Source organism: Amia ocellicauda, chromosome 9 (genome assembly GCF_036373705.1).
Source record: "Amia ocellicauda isolate fAmiCal2 chromosome 9, fAmiCal2.hap1, whole genome shotgun sequence".
Taxonomy (NCBI): Eukaryota; Metazoa; Chordata; class Actinopteri; order Amiiformes; family Amiidae; genus Amia; species Amia ocellicauda.
The window spans coordinates 38,726,343-38,752,879 of record NC_089858.1 but is presented as its reverse complement, the minus strand read 5'-3'; the positions used below and the strand labels follow the sequence as shown (position 1 = coordinate 38,752,879).

The 26,537-nt window shown below is 40.3% G+C and overlaps 3 protein-coding genes across 10 annotated transcripts in view; all 3 read left to right on the top strand.

Annotated features, from left to right (window-relative positions):
- Nucleotides 1-15,193, top strand: part of aak1b (AP2 associated kinase 1b) — a 71,180-nt gene extending 55,987 nt beyond the window's left edge. For all 8 annotated transcript variants that reach the window (XM_066714436.1, XM_066714440.1, XM_066714437.1 and 5 more), the window contains one exon: nt 9,733-15,193. In XM_066714436.1, coding sequence (XP_066570533.1) covers nt 9,733-10,547 — 815 coding nt within the window. In that variant the 3' untranslated portion in view covers nt 10,548-15,193. The remainder of the gene's footprint in view (nt 1-9,732) is intronic.
- A 466-nt stretch (nt 15,194-15,659) lies between these two features.
- nfu1 (NFU1 iron-sulfur cluster scaffold homolog (S. cerevisiae)) lies at nt 15,660-21,330 on the top strand. Its single transcript, XM_066714435.1, has 8 exons — nt 15,660-15,751; nt 16,953-17,059; nt 17,199-17,334; nt 17,703-17,769; nt 18,936-19,050; nt 19,540-19,603; nt 19,839-20,013; nt 20,408-21,330. The coding sequence occupies exons 1-8, from the start codon at nt 15,693-15,695 to the stop codon at nt 20,450-20,452; spliced, it is 768 nt and encodes a 255-aa protein (XP_066570532.1). The 5' UTR covers nt 15,660-15,692; the 3' UTR covers nt 20,453-21,330.
- A 1,348-nt stretch (nt 21,331-22,678) lies between these two features.
- The window catches only part of gfpt1 (glutamine--fructose-6-phosphate transaminase 1), a 41,787-nt gene continuing 37,928 nt past the window's right edge, over nt 22,679-26,537 (top strand). The window contains exon 1 of the mRNA XM_066714434.1: nt 22,679-22,883. Within this exon, the coding sequence (XP_066570531.1) occupies nt 22,877-22,883 (7 nt within the window). The 5' untranslated portion in view covers nt 22,679-22,876. The remainder of the gene's footprint in view (nt 22,884-26,537) is intronic.

The following is a 26,537-nucleotide window of genomic DNA, read 5'->3' as shown; positions in this document are numbered from 1 at the left end:
AATTTAGTTTCCTGTTGATTTAAGCTAAGACTAGGCATTAGCAAACTTCCTACAAAATAGGAATTTTCCACAGATCTTCTAACCAATCCTGGTTTTGCTATGGCTGTTCTGGTAATGGCAATGGATCCTAAAATGGTTTATTTTCAAGGCCTAGGTGTACGTTTCAGCATAAAGGCATACTCCACCACACAAAGATGAAGCTGTTTTTAATGGTGATTCTATGAAATCACGGATGATGGATCACTATAAAGACAGTTTCCTCTGAACTTGCATTGTTACTCAGCTGAAAGATAAACAGAGTGGGTCCTTGTGTTGAACTGTAGCTTGAGTCTTATGGATACCACCCCCGAAAAAAAGAACAATTCCTTAATGTCACAGTGAACTCCATATTGTGAATGCAAACAAATCATAAACAATTGATGCAGCCGACGTGTAATAAATGGTATTTGCATATTTTTTTGTTGTTGTTGTTTTTTACAGGGGTGGGTAGCACAAGACTTTTAAAGATCTATTCCTTTAATTCAGATTTGAAATCTTTGTAAAATAATTCTGTTGGGAAGCTAGAGCAAAGCCTCGTTTCAATGTTCAACTCTCAGATAAAATGTAGGTGCCCGAAATGGGCTACTTAGAGACTGAGTGGGATTGTACAGAGAAATTCAGATTTATGAATTAGAAACTCGGGCGTGTCCTGGTCAGGGTGTCGGTTTCAGAAATGCATCTTTGTTACCATCTTTGAACCATGACAGCATTTGTTTGAGGTAGTGTCCTGACTTATTCAAGGTGGTTATGGCCGGTTACAGTTTTACATATTTTTGTTTTGTTGGGATACAGATTTAAACCCAAAATCAATGCCACAACATGTGACACTCCAGAGTGGGAATTGTGAATCTGCTGTCATGTAAACAATGCAATCTAGAAACTGGTGCATGAGGCCCACTCATCCATTTTAAAGCCACTCTCCAGCAAAATCTTCAACCCAAAGGAAATTCTAACTGGGCATGCTATGGGAAGCATGTCTCTATGTCAGGTAAATGTTCTATTTAGACCACATAAAAATCCAGCTCTTGATATTAGACTAGGTAGTCTGATGGTTAAAGTGAACCATTTATTGTTCTTGCATCATAATCAGGTTTATCCACTTCCATGCTTTTTAAAGAACTCTTCAATACTGCCACTCCTGACTATTTGGCATAGGGCAACATTTCCAGGAAAAGTCCATACGCTCACTGTAAATGTATGGATTTATGTTAATGAAACCGACACCCGAGACTCCGTCTACAAAGCCCTCTTACAATGTATTGCTGTCAATACTCACGCTCGTCTCTCTAACATTTTATCGATTCTATTCTGAGTAAATGTTGGCAACAGCAGCTCTAACCATCCATCCACCATTCATGTCCATTCCCATGGCGCTGCTCAATCCTTAACGGGCTATTTCCATAAATGAATTACAGTGGCATCCACCTCTGAAGTCCTGCTAGTTAAACCTTAACCTTTTATTGCAGTTCTGACTTGTTGCATCCTTGTGCATGTTCCCTAGCACTCCTCTGTTGGATCTGCTTGGAAAATTTGCCAAGTCTGAAAATTGTACTTTAAACCATGGTGTCAACAATGCCCTGAGAGAAAGCAATGAAGTACATCACCATTATATTGACTCTGGGTTAATTTAGACCATCAGTGTCTCTTATGTTCACTAAAAAAGTAAAAGGTTGAGTTTCACACCCATATCAGAATCACCTGCTACATAATGGGGGGAAAGGGCGGGAACTATAGTGGTCAGTTTTATTTGACCACACTAAAATAATCAAACCATATCCCATATTTGTGTTTGGGTGAATGTATCAGAATACTGGATGCTTCGAATGACTCCTATAGACCCACACACGGATATGTCTATAACTCCAGTGTGTTCATGCTTTTGAGTGAGACTGAGCTTACTTTACAGGGACTTAATGAACACTGCTTAGAACATTGCTTCAATGGCATTTATAGCACAGTGCCATGCCACTTTTATTTGCCCTGCTCAGCTGAACAGCTGATTACATCAATTTACCAGTAACGACTTAGCAGTGGAATCTGATTTAGTTTTGAAATTCTGCACACATTTTCCAGCCCAGCTTTGACAGTGGGGCGAAGCTTGTTCTTTGGTTGATTTAATAGAAAGTTATTGACCAATATCTTAAGTCCTAACTGTCTTGGCTTAAGCCATTTGTGTAATAAAAGTCATGTTTTAAAAGGTGAAGATGCATCAGATGCATCTGATAAAATGGCAAGTTGGTTTAATTTTATAGACATGATGAGAGATGTAGATTCTCCTCTTAGCAAAGATACAAATTAATGGTTGCAATAAACTATTTAGCTACATTGGGGATAATGAAGCTGTTCACATTTAAAGAGTCTCATGTAATCAATATGTGAAGACCATTAACACTTTGTGGTGGTGGTAGTTTGAAACCATTTAAAAAGGTTTCATTTATTAAAGAAGATTTGAATTAATGAAGTAAGAAAGTGGTTTGAACGTAAACCAGAAAATGTTAATGACCATGAATGGACCTAGGGAGCAAGTATGATGTATGTGCACCATGTTAGATCATGATGTAAAACAGATGTTTAAAGACAAGGAACCCAGTGGGATGGACTTGGAAGGGTTCTTGTTGCCAACCTGTAGGCCATTACTGTATTAGTTACACTTCTGTCTACCTTAGACGTAATGGAGTAGTTGGCCGTTCCTTTTATCCAAGCTGTCAAGAAAATAATAATAATGCAGTGTTATTATACTGTAAAACAGCCACCTTTAGGTCTAATCTATACTTCCTTTGGCACACTGAACTGAAAATCTGGCTTGGGAGTTAACTGATGGGAATTTAAGTATTGCTACCTGGTTGAATATGCAGTGCAGTTGATCTGACCCCTTTGTTAACTCTTCTAGCTCTTAACTAGCTCTTAACCCATTGGTGACTTGCTCGGATTCATATGAACAAGGCTGACTACACCACCAGGAGCCTCTGTGAGCAATCAAAACGAGAACTGTGCAGCTGCTCTCTCTGGTTTTCGATTTATCTGATTTTTAAATCTGAATATGAGGGGAGGAGTCGGGGATCTTCTAGTAATGTGACTCTAATTGGTAATCACCCATTCTGGATGCCAATTAAAACCATACTCTAATGGTCGACTGAAAGATCTGTCATGGTGTGTTTGTACCTTAAACAGTGACATGGACTGATTTATACCATTCCTGCGAAAGAGCGGTCTTAATGGCTCTGTGTGCTTGACCTTTTACTGATTTTTGTATGTCGACGTTCTTGGTGGTTTCCATGCAGATCCCCGTTTGATAGTAATAAAGGTGAGGACTCGGAAAAAGCAATGGCGCAGAAAGGTCATTCCAGTTCAGACATACAACACTAAAGCAGGAAGTAAGAACAAGAGCCAGGATACCTGAGGAGTTTTACTTCTGTTAACAGATTGGAAAATCTTAGCTGCTGCTGTTCTAGCTAGGTTACCCCTTTTAAAAGATGATAATTGTAAATTGTGGTAATTGTGTGCACTTTTTATATTTTTGTTTTTCTCATTATTTTTCCAGATTAAAGTTGGTTTAATTATTGGTAGATGCCCTTATGCAGGGGGGACTTATAGGTTACATGAGCAATACAAAAATGCAATAATACCAAATTCAAATCAAGCATCAAGCATTTTATTAATTGATAACAGCATCGTGAACTGCTTATAAATCACCAACAAAAGCTAGATTTAAAAAAACTAAAATAGCAAGGTTTATTTAGGTGAGCTGAAGAAACCCAGAGGAATACCATACTTCCAGTACTGTCACTGGAGAAAGCCTGTGTTTAACCCAACTTAGAGATGCCTCTCCCTGTATCTCAGGCCGTGTCACTCAAATGGCCAGTGCTGATTTGTGCCCAAGCTTTCAATGGCTGTACTGTAAGTCCTGTATGAGGTGGTGTGTCTGAAGGAATGAAAAACCGCAAAACAAGGGAGCAGTTTCCTCGTTTTTGCTTCCCTGTAGTGTGTATGGCGCGCTTGTTTTAGTTTATGGTGCTCTTCCTGCCATTTTTTTTTTAGAGCCAGCTATTAATTCAGATTTGTTTTTACTCACTGCTGCACATAAAACCCATCCTGTTCAGGTCTTAACGAGGCAGTGGCATTCGTTTTAATTAGCAAGTGGCCCTCCAGTGTTACTTATTTTCTTCTTTTAATGTAATTAGTATAACGCAGGGTTCTCCACACAATCTGTATGTTTTATCCATCAGGCACTTTCACAAAGTGGCATCATCTTGAAGTACTATTTATAGATTGTGTTCACTTCTATTCATCGAGATGAGAACTAATCACTCCTACTTGCTCTAATTATCATCCATTGAGCTCAGTCCCCATGTCCCTTTTCAACAGCTCTCTGACATTTAGAAACTGTCACCTGCAGAGGTGGAGAGGATTAGGAGTTTTATTGAAATGAATTGGTGCGTATGAGATTAGGTTTCACCTTGATGAATGGAGTAGGGGGGGATCCAGTCTTCAAAGGATTTGCTGATGTAATTGAATCAAAGTCTACAAAGAGTAAAAATAGAATAAATGAGGCAACTACTTTAATTATCACTGCACTTTAGGGTTAGGAAATGAATGTTGAATGATAGTTTGCAGATAAGCCACCATCAAATAAATGCCTAACACCCTCACACTACAATGTCTTGTCAAAAAGTAATTGCTATGATGCTGGCATGTATCAGAGTTCAGAAGTCAGGAATTCAGGGACTGAGCATCTTCAGTCCTTGAGAGGATTTGGACAATCCCGTGTTGTCATTACAGCTCAAATGATCAGAGGTCTTCAGTGTACGCAAGAGATTATTTTTGACTGCTAGTGGATTGGTTCCTCCTTAATGATTGTCAAAGGAAGGAGGGATTGTCTTCAGTTTTTTTTTGTTTGTCTGTCTGTTTGATTTATTTACATATATTTGCATGCCAGTCTCAATCAGTCTCCACAAACACTTGTGTCATTCTCTCTTAAACATTTCACCCCTTGATGGAAGAAGTAAAACATTTTATTTACCTAGTTCTCCAGGGCTAAGGCCTAAGCATTAGAAATGCATCATAAGTTCTCCCCCAATATGATTGATTGTATCATTTTAAATATAAATTAAGCAAGATGTTCAGTACAGTGATCCACTTTTACCCAAACAGGGCTGTGTATGTTTTTTTGCATTGATGGCTCTACCAAGTCTGCTCTGGTCTGTCCCTTCATTAAGATGGTTGCTTGTGTAATGGTGTTGCTGGAGGGAGCTGGAGACCTCGCCAGCTCTCAGCCCCTTCCTGTCTTCTGCCCAAGATAGGGCTGATAAAGGAATGCTTTTATTCCTGATGTCTCTGTCTCCAACCTCCCCTCTCACTGGATGAGGCTGGCTGGCTGGCTGGCTAGCTATCTGTCTGTCTGGTTTCACCCCTCCAGTGACCTTTGAGAAGCAACCCTCTTTCCCAGCTGTGGCAATCTTTTTGTGCGTTTGTTTATTAGTTTACCAAGGCGGCTGTTCCCAGTTTCCTGTCAGAGCTGGGCTCTCGAACTGGAAATCCAGTACTCGAGAGTTGCAGCACTTCATTCCCGTTTTTCAGTCATCTTTTCTTTGATCCAATTATAGATCCATTAGGAAATGGCACATGTTTTTTATTTAACCTTTATTTAACCAGGGAAATAACTCACCGAGATTAAAAATCTCTTTTACAGCAATGTCCTGGCCTGTTTTTTTTCCATTATATCAATTGATTATATCTGCCGTATACATTTTTTTGTTTTTTTTGTTTAATAGTTTCATGCATTAAATAAACCCTATGGTTTAGACCAATAATTGCCCTGGTTTGGACTATCCAATGTTATTTAGATACTGTAATCCAACAGGAAGTATCACTTTATTTTCTTATTTTTAGTTTTAGCTATATTTAAAAACTGAAGAGAGTAGTGTTTGTCTACCTGCCATGTGAACATTAGACCTGAGTGTTTTTTTTGTTTGCCTAAGGCTTCCTGTTTTTACCCAATCTGCCACAGAGTTAAATTTGTTTCCTTGTGAGTAGGCGTGTAGAAGCTTTAATGTACTTTACAGACTTTAATAAAAAAAGACTGGTCCATTAGGTATGAAATGATTCATATGATGCTTTTAGACTAAAGGGCATCTTTATTTAAACTAATATCAGGGCAAATTGCATTTGACCCTACTGACAAATGCCAAGTTTAGTGGTGGCTCTCCATTTGGCTGGGACTTTTAAACATCTACATCTAATGAAAAGCTGTCAACCATTATTGGATTTGGACATTTGTGATGGTCACATTTGGCAAAGGTTCAAAATTTGAATCTAGTCTTGAGGCATAGACCTACTCCAATACCATTTTATGCTGATATTTGAAATGGCCATTTCTGCAGAACAGGAATGCTGAAAAATCACACCCTGCTAAAACTGTGGAACGTGGATCACTGCACTGCAGTTCTTGAGTGGAAGTCAGTGAATGATGTTTAGAGTCTTTTCTTGATGGATGTTGTAAATTGCTCTTTTCTTTCCTTTTTCCGTCTACCTCCTTGCCCCTTGCTCCCCTCTTTCCTCTCTCCCCCTCTCTTTTCTTTTAGACCTCTCTTTCTCTGTTCCTCCCTCCACTGTACAGTTGCATCTCTTGCATATATCTGTGTGGCTAACCTATGCAATCCTTGTGCTTAAATCTTATTCTTAGACACCTGAGTGCTGTATTTCAGTAGAGGTCTTAGCCTTGCCAATAGAATTTTACTTCTGTGTTGCTGTAACAAACAAAAAAAATGTACCCAATGTGTTTTGAAAATAATGAATAATATACTGATTTAAAAAAAAAAAAAAACAGAAATGTGCAGTAAGCGCCCCGTTCAGTGTTGGAGCCTTCATGTATAATTCAATGTGTACCTTCTATTTTTATGAAATGACAAATCAAGAAAAAAAAAAAAAAATACGGCGTTAAATAAACATGTAAATGTGAATGTAACTGCAGTCTTTGTGGGGTTCTTGATCAAGCAGATATTGTAGAACCGGTGAGCCATTTGGTGTGTGTTGTGTTGTAGTTTTGATTATACTGGGTGGTACTGGATCGGATTCAGCGGCACTATATAATTAGCATCTTTTATGTTGGAGCTTGGTTTTGCGCCCTACCATGAATCTTTTATTTTCCCTCCCCTCATAGTTGCAATATACAGAAAAGAAACTAACTACAAAACAAAAAAAAATACAATCTAAAAAGAAACTTTTTCTGGAATTAGCAAACTTATTAACTAATTGTCTTTCAATGTCATTTGTGCAATTTCCTGCACTTTACTATTTCTCAAAATTAATTCCAACTCCGTTCACCACCAACAGACATCACTGCTCTGGGAAAGGGTTTTAGATGGCTTAATTACAGTGTATTGCAGCTTTAAAGCAGGTCGTTATTGCAACAGATACAAAGTGAAGAGAGAGAGCCCTAATTAGCATCTCTCTTGCAGAAATCAGTATCTGTTGTAACATGAACCCAGAGTGTCACAGTGTATCAAGCAGTGAGACCGTTTTACTTAATACAGCATTATGCAGACACGGAACTACAAAGTTAGTTGCTACAGGAAAGAGCAATTTCACATCACACTAGGGGTTTCAATATAAAAATGAAGGACAGCATGAAATTAGATTAAGATAAGATATACAGTGAATTGCAATTGTATTGCACAGTGAAGATTCCTGATTTAATGTATGCAAATGACATTTAAAATATATTTGAATCATATCCTACTGGTAGAGTTCATAGGGGTGCATTTAATGTGACACAAAATAACAAGAAAAATATCCTATAAAGATTACTATATAAAAATGGAAGAACAATTGGCAAGGGAGAAGTATATAAATGTTGCACAGGCTGAAGAGCTCTGTGTAGGGTAATGCATTGACCCTATTGAATGCTTGAATCTGCAAAAGACTTTACACATTAGGGATGGGGGTGGTTGAAATGAATGACTATTTATCTTCGAGGCTAATGTACATGATTATTGTTAGATTGAAAGACACATGCGCTAGCCAAGCGAGCTTCATTACCAAGTGACTGACAGTTGTCTAAATAACTCTTTAATGGGTTACCAATTAACTATATCAAAGTGCGTGATCTCATTTGATTTCTGTAGTTTAACAAAGGTATTTTTCTTCACTTGCTTAATAAATAAATAAATCAGAACATTTTGATGTCCCTGCATTTGTGGTAGTACTCTAACTCAATGTCACTAAAATGGTTACTTTCACAATCGCTCTCATGCTCACGGTCTCTCACACTGCCTCACTCGTGTGTCAGTGGGCTTCTCATCAAAGACTATAACTAACCCCTTGTTCTTCTGAGGCTGCTGGCTAACCTGCTCCTCTGTGCTGATCAGGTAAGGTTTCTGTCTGTATATGTGTGTGTGTGTCTGTCTGTCTCAGTCTATTCTCATGGACTCTGCTGGGGTCCTCTCAGATCACCTACTGTTGTTGAACAATCTGCCTTGTTTCCACTGTCCTATTAACCCCAAACTCTTCCCCTTGTGTCTGTTTTTACCAGCCAAACACCGGGGTAGGCTAATTGGCAATTAACAATTTGAGACTTCATTTCCTAGAGCAGAATGTATGGGGAATCTAGGAATCACCAAAACTTGTTGCGATTCCACTATCAATATTAAATTGGACCCTGCAAAGTTCCTGGTTCAACTGCTTTAACATACCTGCATTTCAGGCCAAAACCTCAGGATGCCAGTCAGTCAACTCAGATGAAAGATCAAATATATTGACATAACTCTACACATTTTTAATAATATTTAATTTGGGCTGAGCTCTGTTTTTCCTTTTAATTTAATTTTATTTAAGGAATGAGCAGAAATCATTGATTTCAAAACTAGTTAACAAATAAACCATTTCATGACTGCTTTAACAATGGATGATAGTGCAACTCTATCTACAGTGGTCTTGTGTCAGTGTAGGGTTGGCAGTTTGCGAGTCTGGTCTTATCTAGTTGAGGAAAAATGGCTGAGGTGAAATTAGGGGTATTGAAAAGAGAGGGCAATAACTGGAGATTGTACATGTTTTTGCAAATGTGTACATCTCCAGATCGCTTACAGTACCTTTATGGATACAATGTGCTGTGGTAGTTTTTGTGGTGAGTTGCGTGCTAGTGGTGTTCTGTACTCATTTTAAAAACTGTCATTTATGTGCATGTGCGGTAGTTGTGCTTTGGGGCTGTGCATCTCAATAGAGTTCCCATCTGCTGTAGATTCATCCATCAAATTTAATGAATTATTTTATTATATAACTTTATGTTGTGTATTGATCTGTTAACTTAAGTTTTGCCCTTACCTCTGCGTTGGTTTCAGGCTGGGTTATCTTGTCAAATTCTCTACATCTTAAAAATGATCTTAATACGGAATGCCTGGAAGTAGGCGGGGGGCAAATATTAGTGTTGCACCATCCTGTGCATGCACTGGCTAAGCACTTAAATGTTTTATTGTGACCAATAACTAAATATTGGGCACCACTCAAGTAACTACTGGGCCAAATATACAGACTCTTAAAGCTGGCAGTGTTAGCAAATTAATACCTCTTAAAAATGATTTGTATAGCCAAGTACAAATGTATATACACAGGTATGTAGATATGTATATAAGTACCTTTTCATATTTCATATGTCTGTAATCTGTCCATTTCTCACTCGTCTCCTCTTGGTTTTTGCAGATTTGCAGAGGGAGCACAACGGCTATGCAGTGGTGGGTGAGAGGGGCAGCCCAGGCAGCGAGGGGGACATGCTGGCCTTCAGCAGCCCCATCCTATCCCAGCCCTGCAGCTCCAACTCAGTGCACTCAAGTGAGGAGGAGGAGGAGGATGACGATGGGGGGGAGGGGGGCAGTGATGGGGAGGGAGTAGCCCTTGACTGCAGCGGCTCCCAACCTCTGCTGCTGGAATCCGACGAGGAAGAAGAGCTGCCGAGGCCGGGGGGGCACAGCACGAACCCCTCCCCAGCCCCCCAGCCTGAGCCGGCGCCCGATGTCTTCGCGAAAGCCCCCTTCAGGAGCGGGTCGGGTGAGGTCAGCGACCCCTTCGCCAACGCCCCCTTCCCCCGCCCGCCACCCTCTGTTGACCAGGCCGATGTATTCCTGCAGGCTCCATTCGGGAAGAAGATGGAAGTGGGGGGTGCTTTTCTGTTCCCTCAGTCCAGGATGCAGCACCCTACCCCCTCTCACTCCACCCCCTCTCACTCCACCCCCTCTCACTCCACCCCTTCTCACTCCAGCCCCGAGCAGGCCTTCCTTGCCCAGGTGGCTCCCCGTCCCTTCCGCCCGCAGGCTCTTGCCAAGTATTCCCGGCACTACGAGGCTGCCCTGGCCCAGCAGCCTGTGGCAGCTCATCGCGTGGTGTCCAGCGTGGGCCGGCAGGCAGGGATTGGCTCGGTCCCTGTGGCTCCTCTGCACGCCTGGACTACGGACATGAGCTCTGCCGATCCATTTGTCTCAGCCCCCTTCCACCGGAAAGCTCCAAAGGAAAAGCCTTGAAGCGGGGGACTTTGCCCAGCCTCCCCTGCCCTCTTCCTTCCTTTCCACTCCTGCCTCACTCATCAGAGCTCTGGTTGCTCAACTCCCCCAACACTCTTAAAGATGTCAGTTTTTCATGGTCTCTTCACACCTGGGATGTCATCAGGACAGCACTAGGTGACTTTCAAGTGTCAAGGGCCAGGTTTCACAGCTGTTCTCCAGCCATCGGCTGCTTAATGTTACGTAATTCTAATAAGCGAGTGAGTGGAAGCAACTGGAACCTGGAACTAAAACCAGAAGCCCCTAAGGTGTGAAAAAAAGTGTAAAATTTGCCCCCTGGATGTAATGATCCTTTTCCTCTAGGGCCAACTCCAGATCTCATTAAGCATCAGGCATGGGCTTCTGCTTTTTGTTCTGCCTACCTCAGCTCTACACTTCTAAACTGAATTAAATAAATTGCTTTGTTAATTTGGCAGTGAATGGCTTCAGGAGGCTTTAGTCCCATCTGTATACAATCCAAGGGACTTCAAACCTGAAATACAGAAATGCTGTAATCTGAGGCAACCAGGCGAATGCGTAGTTCAGTGGAGTGATCCAGAGCTTGACAGAAAGCAGAAGAACGGTCCTACACATGAGGGCTGTAAATGTCCTCCTCCGTTCCAAATCATGTCTCCTTAATCTGTTTGGGCACAGTGGTGAAAAGTGAAGAACAGTGTGTTGAAGGTGTGAAGCACTCCATTGTACATAGAAAACAAACAACAAAAAATTAAACTAAAAACAAAAAAGGTGGCCATTTTGGTCTTCTCCAGCACTGAGAAACGACACAAACAAGTTTCCAGTTTGTTGGCAGGCATTTGCCTCTTGTCCTATATGGGCTTCCCGTTCCTCCATAGAAGGTCATAGAATGATTTGCAGAACGTGTAGTTTGAATACGTTTGATTAGTCTTGCAGCGTCGCCTTTTTACATGCATGACTAATAGTTGACATGCATTTTTGTACTGTATGTACAGCGCAGGTGAATTATGGGTGTATTGCACTTGATTGGTTTCATCAGGCTTGCATATCTGGAGTATGCATGCCTAACTATGTTCACACACAGTGGAGAATTCTTTGGATTCTCGTCACTTTCAGGTAGTCTCTGAGTGAAATTCCACTGGATGTTTGCAGTGACAACGCTGTGGTTTTAGGGGATGTTTGCTCCCCCTCTCCTCCCATGTTCTCCTGTCCAGACCAGATCTCTGTGTAGCTCCCTCACAAACACAGACTGAAATATCGCATTAATCAGAGCAAGTCCTCAAGTTCACATGACACGTGTGCATTTCTGTCTGTGTCCATGTGCAGGTACGAGGGAAGCGCCATTGATATGTAATCTGGGATTTTACAAATTTGTGGGGTGGTTAAAAACTATGACTTGGTTACAAAGAATACCTGAAGATAGATAAGTGTTCTTCACCAGCTGCAGTCAACACAATCGAAGAACTGTGAAGAGGAATGTGTTGGTTCTGTTGAGATAAGGAGTTGAATTAGGGGGACAGAAATCCCAAAGAACCAGGATTGGGTAACCCTTTTTACAATGGCTTTGTCTGAGATTTGACTTGCTTGGCACTCCATTCATTGAATGTGCCTGCTAGCATTAGTTTCATGACTTCAATCTTTCAACACTAGAGGGTGACACGTCCCAGTCTGCAGTGGAACTGAACACCATATCATGTGATGCACTTCATGCCGTTTTGACACAACCCACCTCAAACAGAGCTGCAAAGTCTTAATGCCTTGTATGTAAACCTGGACACACAAAGGACTCTTCCTCAGAGGAGCAGCTGGCCCACCATCACTATCAAATGCGAAGTAATGACTGGACTTTCTGGCACTTTACCCTTGTCCAAGGCCTGTGTGAAAGGCCCTTTGAAACTATTGTTTTTGATAATTTGTTTTGATTGATTGTGTGTTTGGTTGCCTGTTCTCCTGGGAAGTATTGTGGTCTCTTACTACATGGTCTAAATCAGTGTCTCTTCACTCCAGTCTGGGCTGTATGATATAAATAGCACCGATCATTTAAATGTCATTTAGAAAGGAAAAAAAATCCAGGGTGGTAGATTCTGCCCTTCTCCCCAAGTAGGATTGAAAAATGTTAACCTTCTTCATAAACCCTTATTGCCGATGTGTAAGGGTGTCTTTACATGCGTGCTCCAGGTGTGTGGGATAGCTTTTGTTCCATTCAGTCTCCGGACAGACCTCAACAATTAGTTTACATTTGAGCTCCCACACCCCCTATCAATGCTTAGCACTGGCTGCAATTGATTTGGTTTGGTTTCCTGTTTGTAGCTGTGCACAATCAAGACACAAAAAAAGATGATAATCAACAATGCTGGCCTTTTGTTATTATTATTATTATTTTTATTCTTTGTCTTATTATTCTTATTCATTAGGTGCTGACATTAAATGCTGCAGAAAGGAGTTGGATCCTGTATGAAACCAAGCTATATTCCCTTACTATAGGAGTAAGACACTACATCATTAGTATAATAACTCAACACTAGCCTTCTAATGACTGCTATTGTGATCCAGAACTGCTGTTTAGATGACAAAGCTCCCCAAGCTGAGTTTTCACTTGATTATTTTATTTGTTTTTTAATATCAGGATACAATAGTTGCAGTGAGCTCTGGAAATATTAATTATGAAGAGAAGAGTGGCAGATCCGTTGAATATTATACAAATTGATTGCAATATAATCACATGTTAGGTTCGTACAAATGCAACTAGAAATGTAGAAGGAATGATGACAGGACTTTTTTTGTATTTTTCTTTTAAAGAAGGTGAATGTGTATCAAAAGGGGAAACAGGTGGAATTATTATTTGTAGGTTTAATTAACAACAATCTAAAATCAGAAGTTTTCAATGGTGTTGGCCTATTGTGTAGAAAGTAATGTTGCTGTTGAAGTGGTTTGTCATCTCATCCGAACACAATAGCGCCCCTTGTGACTGGAGTCCAGGAGTACGTGTCTCTAGGTCTGGACACCGCTATTGTGCACTTGTATATAGGAAGACTGTGGGAGCTGCAGAGACACAAATATGTTTGTCCTTAGCTGCTGAAAATCCTCAAACTAGACCGAGGGAAATGGGGATTGCTCCACTGCCATGTGGATCTGATAGGGTCTGCAAAGTGTTCAGGTGATGGGCTTATTTGCATATGTATGAGACAGCTGTATAACGATAATACAAATGCGGAATATAGGCAGGTCATGTTTTTATTTGCACAAAACTCCAATGTAGAGACTTGTCTGGTGTCATTCTGGATCTAAACACTTGTGTATTATCTTGTGCCATTTCAGGTTCTCCCCCTAACCCTAATTCCCACCCCCAATCCCTTTTTCCCTATTGTATGTGGTAACTGGCAACGCACAACTCTGTGTATTATATCAGCAGTCCGTTTATTGTTATTGATGGCGCTTAACCAGAAGATGGAAGTCAAATGTTAATTAAATAATTATGTGGATCACAGAGATTCACATTTAAAAGCAAAGTGTCATGGCTCGGATTGCAGGGCTCAAAAACACAATGGAAGTTTGGATAATTTCAGTTTCTTAGCATCCTAGGCCTACAGCCCATCAGCATTAAGGGGTAATAAAGGCAGTGAGCCATTACAGCAGTATTTTATCAAGGATGCTTACCTTTGATCCCAATAGTATTTTTTGAATAAGTTTTTAAAATGAGACTATACAGATGTGGAACATTATTACTTAGAACTTAGTTTTCACAATCTGTATCTCTTTTCCCAAATAATGTACCCTGTGTTATAGATTTTTATTATTTTTGAATATATACCAATGTATATCACCAGAGCTTTGTGTGTTCCAAGTCACTACTGGGAGACTACAGTAGTACTCATTAGTGTCACGCATGCTGTGAGTCAGTGCCAGTGCACACTATTGCGAATTTGTTGTCCCCTCCCCCTACTGTAAAATGCACACTGATGTTAATATAAAGATGCGTTTACTTTACATGACAATTCTGCCCAACACGTGTACTTTTCAGTTATGCCGAGTAAAATAGTTTGTACTATCTGTAGTTATGAAGAGCACATATTAAATACTTGTTGCTCATTCCTTTCAGTTAGCAGTAACTGAAACTCGTCTAAAAATAAATAAAACAATCAGTGAGCTGTAGATGAAAGTAGTTTCTGAAGCTGCGTATAATTACAATTGTCTCTGACTCATAACTTCAAATTCAGATATTCCAGACCAGTTTTCTTTGTGTAATTGAAATGTACAGGTGTTCGCGACGAGGTTTCCAATCTACAGACCTGCAAAATGTTTTGAAGTGGTTATATCGGTGCAAATTGAAGTTTTTCTTTGCTTTGAACAGGACAAGAGAGTAGCTTTTCAATGGATGAGTGTTTTACGTTTGTTACATGTCATTCACGGTGCCTTTTCTACTTTCGACTTTCTCCCTGTCTGTCTATATGGAACAAGGCTCAGTTCACAGGGCCGGTGGGGAGCTTTCGTGGGGAACATTTTTCCATCCTCAGCTCCTTGGCTTAATTCTGAAGGCACTCTGTTACCTTGAGATACTTGAGTAACCCAAAGCACTTGCCTTTGTTGAATACTGTCATGACAAGCTGTGTACCATTTAAAATAAATACATAAATAAAGATGCAACAAAACTACTTTGTGTTTGACTACATTTGTAACTGATGGAGGGGGGGGGGGGGGGAGTTTTTTTTTTTCTTTTCCTTGAAGTTGGATACTTGAGCTTGAAGGACTGAAAGACAGTGGATGTTCTCTGACCTTAAAATGGGTACCTATCCCCAGTTCTGATTTAATGGTCTGCATATCGGAAGCCAGTTCATTCCTGTCTATTAATTAATCAGACACACAAGCCATTTTCCTATATTTTATATAAAGTAGATGTCATGATGTATATGTTAATAATTTCATAATAACGTGGTGTGTTTTAATTAGTTGTGTATCATGTTCAAATGTTATAGATAAATTACTATAATTGTGTATTTATACGACAAAAATAATGCATGTGTATATATTCGAGAGAGCATGTTCAAAAGGAATCCTATTTTGCCGTAGAAAAAAGTCGACGCACTCACGAACTACTTCCGCCCCTCTAACCAGAAGGCATTGTGGGTAGCTAATGCGGTGCCACTCACAAAAATGGCGTCGGGAAGGTGGTTTGGACGTATACTGCAATGTTCAGCTTTGCTGCCCACTTCGTAAGTTTACATGAAAACGCAGTGTCTGGAACTGAAGATGTATTACTACAAGTGTTAATGCATGTGTTTTTGTTACCCGTACTCGCTGTATGTGCTTGACACGTGACGTAGCTATTGTGTGTGTGTGTGTGTTGACTTCAGATGGTCATGTCAACATGATTTTATCGCAATTGCTTTGTCAATACCTCCTCATTCGTTTTTTCGCTTGAATCTCAACATTTGATAATGCGTCACTTTGGCAACGACCAAACCAAGCATGATTAGGTACTTAATGCAGCTTAGTGTGGATCATCTGACCTTGCTGTGCTCCATAAACACGAGCAGCAAAGTGCATACTTGTCGATCCTTTCTTCATAGCTAACTTAGCGTTGGGATTTGGTTGGTTTTGTACTTAAAACACTCGCATGCACTAACATCATGGGGGTTCATCCTGTGAAAAGCCAAGATGTTGAGGTCTACTGTTCTAATGTCCCATCCATGTAGACCATCATCCCATCTGGTCTACATCTGCTGTTTTAATTATGTACGTTAATGATCTAATCATAGAAGTATGCGAGTTGTGGTCACTTTATAATTTGCCACTATTAATCATCTTTACTTTGCCTCATCATTACTTCAGTTTTTATGTATTCGTTCCCATGCTAGTCGGTCAATAAGAGCAGTGTGAATATGCCTTTTGAGAACGATAGGGGGCAGACGAGCTGGTCAGAAAATGAACGTGTTATGAAATATTAATTGGTTAGTTTTTTTGTTTTGTTCTTGTTTCACATTTATGGTGAGTGGCTTTTAACAACACATTTGAATGCGTCTTAGATCGAGCTGTAAAAAGCTTTATATTCTGATTTAATTATTTGTATCATATTTCTTAATAGATGCCATTATCCAGGGTTACTTACAATTGTTATCCTATAATCACTATTTATACATACAATTACCATTTATACAGCTGGGTTTTTACTGGAGCAATCTAGGTGAAAAAAAATATTTTTATAGGGCACAAAAGGAGTGTACCCCACCTGGGATTGAACCCACAACCCTGTAGGCAGGAGTCTAGAGCCCCAACCAATACGCCACACTGCTGCCAAATCTAAGTGTAGGGGTCAGATTAATGTCTAGTATATGGATTCATCCTTATTTGTAAATTACACACACTTTTTAATATAAAAGTGTAATGAATGTTTTCCCACCCTCTCTCTTCAAGGCTCCCGCGGGTCTCTGTGAGGGCCTGTCAGTATGCAGGGCTGCACTGGGTCGCACAAAGCACACAGAGGGCAGTACTGACTCCACGGCCCACAACAAACATTGCAGGTGAGAATGCCGCTTTGATTGATTGTAGACCAATAATTACAGACTTGATCTCAGTTAAATTTGCAATCAATATTTGACAAGTAATTGCTCCAGATGACCTTGCCCATGAGTTAGAATGGTTTTTCAATTTGTTTGCCAGTGAGAAGTATGTTCATTCAGACACAGGACACCCCCAACCCCAACAGCATGAAGTTCCTGCCTGGTTGCATGGTGCTGGAATCGGGAACCATGGACTTTGCTGGGCCCAGAGATGCCCACTGCTCCCCTCTGGCCAGGTACTGAAATCTAGACTTCTCCTCCAACAGACTTCCATTTTGTGCAAACTGATTGGAAAGCCTCGGGATTGATCATTTATTTACTTCTATACATGCAATGACAAATATTTATATAGTGCTGATCTCATCTACAAACACATTGGCCATGAAACTACAATACTTTTGACATTTCATTGTCGAGGGGGTCATTCTTTTCAGAATATGAAATCCTACCCAGTCCACTTGTCTCCTGAGTTTAAATACTTTGTGTCTACATGCCTGTTTGGATATCACCACTCCTAATTGAGCAAGTCCAATGAATTTGGCCTTTTCTGGTTGTGTGTTCCACAGTGTTCCAAGTGGCATAATCTCTGTCTCCTCTCCTCTAGGCAGCTCTTCAGAATAGATGGAGTGAAGAGCGTCTTTCTGGGGCCAGACTTCATCACCATAACCAAGGTGAGGGAAAAAGATTTCATCGGGTGAAATCAGATGAAATCATGATGCAATCGCACACTCTATAAAAGGCGTTTAGGAGTGAGACTATGTGGTGAAGTTTGGAGTTTTGAAAGAGAAAAGCAAGAAAGAAGGTTGAGAGTGTAAATACTATCTGTATACGCATATTTAGTTATGACAGACAGCCTACCGTGCAGCTTCAGCCATGCTGTACATTGTGGCAAAAAGAAGACTGCTTCACTCACGTCTATGCAAGTGTACACTCAGTATTTGTTGCAGAAATTAATTAAAATGTTACTAGTTTCAGTATTGCACACATGAAACAATGTCTGTTCAAAACCTGGACTTTAATATGTTTGTGATATCTAACACTGATAGTCTTACATTGTTTCATGTGTGTGTGTGTATTTATACAAAACTAAAACAAACAAAAACAACTGTACACTTTTCTTTGCTAAAACTTTTTTTGCTACATTGAATCAGGTGTATGCATAAATCTGGAAGGCACCAGTATGGTACAACAACATAAATGACACCAAAGTCGTCACGGTATATTTCTTAAAAGATAATTTATCAGTTACTTTGTACAAAATAATATGGTGACAAGCTTTAAATCCCCAGTCATTTTATCAACTCACATCCTGAGCAAGTTTGTAAATCATGATTTTCTCAATTTAATCAAGCACATTTAAACAAATAAAAATATCCATTATAATGACTGGCGATTATACGTTTAACACTAGAAGCGCCAACATTTCAAACTACCTACAAGAGCCAAAACTATAGTATAATAATGATCGACTAAAACTCGCACAAATGGATTTCTTGCGATTTCATGGTGAAATTTCAAGGAAATCGTGGGCTGCATGCGGATTGCATGCAATCGGATTTCATGGAAAGTTCATAGTGTATCGTGGCCTTAATAATTTAGTCTGAATAACATGAAGGCTCCCTTTCAAGACCTGTGTGCTGTCATCTAAATGCTCTATGGGAATATATCTCTACTGCTTTCCTGTACTTGCTCTGTGAACTGATGAATGGAAAAGAAGATGGCCTCCCTGAGATGAACCTTCTCTGTAGACAGATCTAGAATGCCACAGATATCAAGTGCATTTGTTGCGTCTAACTGATGGCCTCTCTCTCTCCATCGTCTGTGTGTCCATGTGTAGGGCCATGGGGATATGGAATGGAAGGTGATTAAGCCTGATGTCTATGCTGCCATCATGGACTTCTTCAGCTCTGGGTTGCCAGTGTTGAATGAGAACACCCCCCAAGCTGACACAGGTATGTAGTCTTGTGACTGACCTTCCACAGCCTGTCCAATTCTCACAGTTGTAGAGGTTTCTAGAATGATGGGTTTGTGCGCACTGGTTATATTTACTAGCAGGCCAATTGTTTCAGAGTCCTGTGTAACACAGAGCAACATAGATTCCATATGCTTCAACAGTGAGGATTTCAATGAGACGATCATGCAGTTTACAATCAGGAGCAATCAGTTACTGTTCTTGAAGTACATTCTTCATATAAAGTTTTTCCTGGCTGTGCTACTGCGAACAATTGAGACACAGATAACTAGCAAGCCTGCAGGACTGTTCAAAGTAGAGTTCAGTCTCGTTTTTAATCTCCTGTACCTTGGCTTTTAGTGGTTCAGCAACTAAGCAACTTGGTCAAATTCAGTTTTCGGTTAAACAGAAAAATAAATCCTTCAAGAAATAGTGTAAACCGTGGTGTGCATTCCTGGATAGTGATGTGTGTCTTTCTCTCTCTCTGCAGCACCCTCGGAGGATGATGATGAGGTTGTCTCCATGATCAAGGAGCTCCTGGACTCTCGCATCCGGTAAGGGCCCCTTTCACAGAGTTCACTGTCGACCTTTAAACTAGCAACTTCTCAGGCTTGTTCTTGACCTCTGAGAGCTTCCACTGAGAGCTGTTAAATATGGCCTACAGCCTCCCTGCTCCTCATCACAAACCAACACAGGTGCACTGCCTTCCCATGCAAAGACACACATAGCGCCCTTGAACACCAGAGCAGAGCTTAGACCTCCCCTTTTCTCTCACTCTTTCGTTCCCAGGCCCACAGTCCAGGAGGATGGGGGTGACGTGTTGTTCCGTGGCTTCGAGGATGGGATAGTGAAGCTCAAACTCCAGGGCTCCTGCACCAGCTGCCCCAGCTCCATCATCACCCTGCGCAGCGGCATCCAAAACATGTTGCAGTTCTATGTCCCAGAAGTGGAGGGGGTGGAGCAGGTACCCCCAAATGAAAACACCTGTTTTCTCATGCTAGTTTAACTTAAGGAAACTATTAATTTTAAACCAGTGTACATTCTGTGAAACGTACACCACTACCATTTAAGTGTACTGAATCATTTTTGGAAACTGACAAATACCCCAGATAAGAGGTCTAGGAATTTTTGAAAATACTGCTCTCTGATTGGCTTGCTTCTCACATGTGACTTGTAATTCCATAATGATGTAGCTTTTGCTTGTTTTGCCTTCCGGAGCTCCAATTAAAGGAGTGCAAAATATGTAAATCCTTGCTGAAATACTGTCCAGATCTCCTTTAACTACTCATACTTTTACTGGAAACCGTTAAGCATCCAAAGCAGTGGTGGGGAGTGACTCGTGTGTGTCCTTGTTGCAGGTGAAGGATGAGGAGGACAATGTGGAGCAGGGGGCCCAGTCCTAAGAGCTTGCCAGCCCCAGTCCAAGGCGTGCTCTTTTCCTCCTCATTGAACCAGCAGCACTCTTGAAAGGTCCAGATTTCTTCAAGAAAACATCAACGGGTGTCACAGTGCACCAAAAAGGGTCCAGACTTGGCACCCACATCCCCAGCTCTGTGCAATGTGTACTGTTGGTGAGACGACATGGGAGTTAAGACCACAGAAGTCAGTTTCAGAATTCGGCATAGTTGTTTTTTTTAAGCTTTATACTGGGAATTGATCATCTGACATTTTTCTTGAACTGTTGAGACTGTGTTAGGTAACTACAGAATACAAATTTGGAAATGGCAGATGGATCTGATTGGAGAACAAACAGCCAACAGCCCTATCTGTATAACACTCCCTCTCTACTCTCCTGAAAAACCAGTTTTCCCACCCACTTCCTTGTCCCATATCCGGGCTGCTCCAGATAACTCGGGAACTATTACGCACAACATACTTATTACTGGCATTCTCATCTTTATGCCCTTCTGTGTTTCCTGCAGTCATGTTAAGATATTTAATGTAGTATATTGTATGGATTACGAAAAACACTGTCTGATCCTTTGCAACAGATCAATAGGCCAGTGTATGTGCTTAATGTAGGATGTGATGACACATAAAATCTTTCCTGACTAATGACTAAAAAGGATCAATATTTAATTTTTAGATACATTATTATGGAGTATGCTGTGCTTTTCTAAACTGCTGATTCCAAAGTAGGTTTTCTTTTGGAGCTTAGGGTGAAAATTTTGTAGGATCACCCTTTAATAACCCTTTAAATTATTTAATATGAGCCTACATCTTAAAACTGTATTGATATTACGGAGTTTTGAAATATAACAGCATTTAGAAAAAGTAAAAATGGTATGCGTCATCTTGTAAATTTTTTCCAAGGTAGGGGGTAAGATCCATCGCAGAAGTGCTCTTTGGCAATATTCTAGATAATAAGTGCCAATGAATTTGTTAGTTTAATCTCTTAATATATTTGTAAAGACCAGTTATTGTTTTTGCTTCTTCTAGAACACAGTGATCCAGACTCTACTAAGCATCTCTACAAAACACACAAGTGAAGTATTTCACACTGCAGAAACTCTCAAAATTGTGCTTAGAAAGGTGTACAGATATGTCCATTGAAAAGTAATAAAAAAAAAAAAAAATGGTGTGGGTATAATTGAATAATTTCAGTTTTGAGCTGCAAATGTAGCCCTCGGTTATTAATGGACACTAAACAACTTAGTTATTAATGGACACCAAACGAGCATGATGGGTCGAATGGCTTCCTCTCATTTGAAAACGTTATGTTCTTATGTTTAACTCCATTTGCTATTTAAGCAGGACTGAAAACTGACTAACCAGACCTCTCAAATATGAAATCTCATATCCCCAGTTACAAGAACTAGTGAGCTTCTCGTACCTCTCCCTGCCTTGAATTATAAATCATCAGGCAGCACTGGAACTAACAAGAAGAGGTGATGGGAGTGACCACAGGGCAGGGCTGTGCCTGTTCACACTGGTCTCGGTGTCAGAAAGGTTTTGTGTGGGGGGACATCTGAACAAAGACATAAGTAGAAAAAGTAAAATTGAGTGGCTTATTATATCAGAAAGTGGAGCTAGGTTCCTTTATCAATAAATAAGCTTCTTTAACAATTAAGGTTGTTAAAGGGATAGAGCTAGGACAGGAAGTAAAGATCGTATGGGTCTGAGAAGGTGTTAACAGGACAGGAATGGGAGCAGAAAGTGCATCTGTACCTGGAAACACCCGCCATAACTCTGCTCAAATTCATGTTGTGTCATATGGAGTCAGAGATTAAGTCAGTCACGTATAGTCTCTGGCATTGAGTCATTACAAAAAGTGATGCAATAAGTTGTTAGAGAAAATTCAGCCTCTGTGTGGTGTGAGTTATAAACAGTATTAACCTAGTGCATTTTGCAACAGTTGAAATGCATAATTTCAGAAAGCAGGTGATTGTGCTGAATGGTACTAGCTCTCTATCCCATGACAAACCCAGAACTGCAGTATTTTGACACAATGTAGGGTAGATAGTTACTGGTTAATATTGTAATGTATTGCTACATCATGCTACACATTTTCTGCAATCATGTTGTCGTTTATTCAGAAAATATCTTAACCCCAAAAATGTCAATCATTTTACGTGATGCAATTTGTCGCATCTCCTGGTCTCGCCCTCCGCCCCCCCGGCTGAGGCGGATCTGCGTATCCTGCTGCCACGTCTAAACTGCCCTCGTCGCCAGGCAACACGAGTGACGGCCGCTGCTCCAATCGGCGAGGCCGCAGGAGGTGCGTGCCTGCCGTCTGTCCAATAGGAGGGCGGAAGAGGCGGGTCTCCCTACGGCATCAGGGTTCCAGAGGAGGAACTGGAAACGCGTTGATCAGCCGAGACGCAGACATGTGTGGTGAGTGATCGTTATTTACGTCTGTATTTGTCCATTCATTTAATGGGGCGATTTAAAAATGATTTACCCCACAGTTGCAGGTACAATGTCCGCGGGCGCTTGTCAGAAACACGGGGGGATTGGGGTAGGAATAGGGTCCTCCTGCTGTCCACACCGCGCCGCATCCTTAGCGTTGCGTAGCCCTAGCAAGTCATGCTTTTTCTAAGATCATGTGAATATTGTGATCTGCTACCATTTCACCCTTTAATCCGGTCTTGATGAATACAGTTTAATGAACAACACGGCGATGTACTTATTCAGAGTCTGATATAAAATAACAGTATACGCTCCTCTGTCATTCATAGTTAGCTGCCCATGTAACAACAAATCAGGTAATACATCCAGTGATATATCCTCAGCAGCCAACACAAGGAAGGCCCTTAGGTGGTCTTTACTGTGCCATTTCTGCTACATCATGGGATTTAATATAAGAAAGCATACTATTTGAGCTATAGGTATGTGTTTTTTGCCTATGACTCACTGGATACATTATTTCGAAATTATAAGGTTGCCAATGTAATTTGTTATTTTAAATATACTATCATTTTTATATCGGTAGTATCGTTTCTGATTGTAGATGATTAGAACACTATTCAAAACCTATATAGGCTTTACTAATATATTATTTAAAATGCATATTAATGGTGATTTCAGATTTGTTTTCTGTAGCTCAGTTTCTCGTCTCATATATCCTAATCATAATAGAGGGAAATGTATAACGGTTGTCAACAGTTTCTTTTTCAGTGGCAGGGTATTGTATAGTATTAACGAAGCCTGAGAGCAAGTAGTGTGTCTAGACTTGTGTATTCATTTCACTTCTGACATTTTATTCTTTAAACGCTTTGAGAAGGTTTTTAATATTTTGAAAATGGTTAGGGTTAAAAGGTAAGGGATCTTACAAATCATTGCTGGCATTAACATTCAAATTAATTGTATTGGCAATATCTGGTGTCTATCACATGTAGAGGAGATGCAGCAATATTGATGTACTGGTTGGTTTACCACCTGCAACTTTGAAGCTTTATTATTGTTTGAGATCCTTTGATTGTAAGTGTTTCTCTTGAATCTGTGTAATTCTCCCAATTGTGATTGACCTAGCTTGTGACACAAATTAGTCTTTACTAGGAATGCCTTCTCGGACTGGGAGCCGTGTACATTTTTGTCTCTTTGCTTTGAGACACATTAGTAACCTTGAGAGGGAACACCTCCAGCGCAAGATAACTGTAGAAGATTATGGAAAGAGAAATCGTGAATCACAGTGCATTACAAGGAAAACCAAAAAAAAAAAAAAAAAAAAATGTTATTTGCTAGTAAATGGAAAAACCTCCAGGTCATTTCTTGACATATTTTTCTTCTCTTTGATTACCACAGATAGACAATGTATTTTTGTTGTTGTTTGTCATCTTAAGAGCAATGACCAAAGGGAAAGTTTTAGCATTAATCGTGCACCTGGTATTTATTACTCAGGGTAATAACATACTTCCTCTGATTTTTTCAAATGACTGGAAGCAGGGCTGAGACAAGCAAACTATTGAGTGCCATTGATGAAACCAGGTGGAGTACTGGCAGTCTGGGCTTGCTGGAAACCCTGTGAACCCATTAAATGGCAATACTTCAGCTAACGCCAGAAGGTACTGGCCAAAACTGTTTGTAAATTCCTTACAGTCCTGTTTGTCTCTATCATTCTACGGTTTCTAACTTCTGTTCCTGCATTGCATGAGCTATAACTGATTTATTGGTGTTAAGCTGCATAAACTGAAGTCCCCTTACTACTGTTGCTTAATATCACACTGGTTAACACATTGGTTGTTATAAAGTGTGACGTTAGACACCTATGGATATAAATTTATCATCAAATTCAGTTCTTCTGAGCCCTGGTCTTGCAGTCAGGGACTTTTGTTTTGTTCTAGCTGAGCTCTAAATGACTTCATTGGACGTTTAAGAGCTAAAACTGGACCTTGGACATTGTAATTTATTGTTTTAGGTCCACAAGGAAGTCAGAAGGATTAGTATGATGGTTTCTTGGTTGGGTTTCCAGAATCAATGACAATGTTTTTGTGTTGACAGTTTGTTGATCTACAGGGAGTAGTTTCCTACTGAGTTTTAGGGAACCTAGAATAAATCAGATGGTCCAGCTCTACTTGGCCAGGGTAGAAAGGCATATAATGTTTGTTTTCCCACACATGTGCACATTGACTTCACACTTTCATAAAGGAATAGGCCTATACGTAATTTATATATTTGTTGAGGTTTCATACCAGATGCAATGTTAGAGGACCTTTAGTTAACATTTAACTTTCTCTTCAGTGACCTGTTTGGTTATAGCTTCTATTTGGATGATCCTTTCACCCTGAAACTATTCTGCAGGTTATGAGAACCAAATTAAACAGCAGGAAGACACGAGTATGCCATGCACTATATATTGGTCAATAATGGAGGCTGTGTGTATTTCAAGGGATGTTTTCTGGGCATTGCTATCCTGAGAAAAAGGAGTGCTGTGTTTAGCTATAGGACTTTCCTCTCTCTCACTCTTTCCCCACCCCCTCTTCTACAAACACAGCCTTGTTTATTTTAACCTCTCCATCAGCCAGACTCCCTCTGCTTGGCCTTCCTGGAGTCACTGCCCAGCTGTTCTCAATGGGGGCTTTGTGAGGTGGCTTACAGCTCCCTTCATTAAAAATATTGATATGAGTTTTACCTCTCCACCCTATTTCATCAGAGAGGACTAAAGATCATTCAGTGTCACCTGATCTACTGTCAAACAGAGTCGCACTTTGTCACCTGTCTCGCTACAGATGTTAAATGTCCCTGACGCCATCGTTCTGCAAGACTCTCGCCATTAGCGACGGATTCTCAGTATGGCTTTTCATCTGAAACTTTATCAGAGCAGCAAACTCGTGCTCTCACAACCTGTTCTTGCTCAGTTTCTCTGATGTACAAAGATTCGAGCAAAACAAGCCAAAGCTAAATTCAAATAATGCTATTAGCTCAAGCTAATAACTAATGCAGAGGAAAATCTAAACTTAGTGGTCTTGAATGAGTTCCACAATGTTGTTCAGTCAGTAGTTTCCCTTGTAAATCAGAATCAATCCAAATAGTCAAGTGTATATTTTTTTACATTTGACTCCATGTACAAAACATTCCACTAAAGCCTAGATAATGTAAGTGTCATCATTCAGTTCAAATAAGCAGGGTCCTGGCACCATGTCTGACCTAATGAAGTTTGATAGCACAGATGACTCATCTTTCAGAATGTCAGCATAACAGGACAAAGCTGTCTTGTAGCCTACATATCTAAAGCTCTTTTTGGGGTGGCAGGGGTACTCCTTTCTATTTACTTATCTTTTTCAAGTTAGTTAGAAGTGTGAGTCATTATTACCACAGTTTAACAAACATATATTTAGCAGTCTTTGTCTTTTCAGGTTTCTTTCAAAAGCCATGTTTACTCATAGCTTTGCCTCATTCCCACGTTTGGTACCATGTCACGACCCCACCTGTGCAGCTGCCATTGCTGTCATTGAGTCACACCTGTTTTTGTTTCTCTGTCAAAGCTCCGATTGCCTTTTAATGGCAATGTTTTGTTTTTTTGGAGTTTAAGCAGCTACTGGCTTAATG

Coding starts and splice junctions, on each gene's coding strand:
- nfu1 (XM_066714435.1), top strand. CDS start 15,693: ATGGCGTCGGGAAGGTGGTTTGGACGTATACTGCAATGTTCAGCTTTG. Junction 17,060..17,198: donor GCCCACAACAAACATTGCAG/GTGAGAATGCCG, acceptor TTTGTTTGCCAG/TGAGAAGTATGTTCATTCAG. Junction 19,604..19,838: donor CTCCTGGACTCTCGCATCCG/GTAAGGGCCCCT, acceptor TTTCGTTCCCAG/GCCCACAGTCCAGGAGGATG.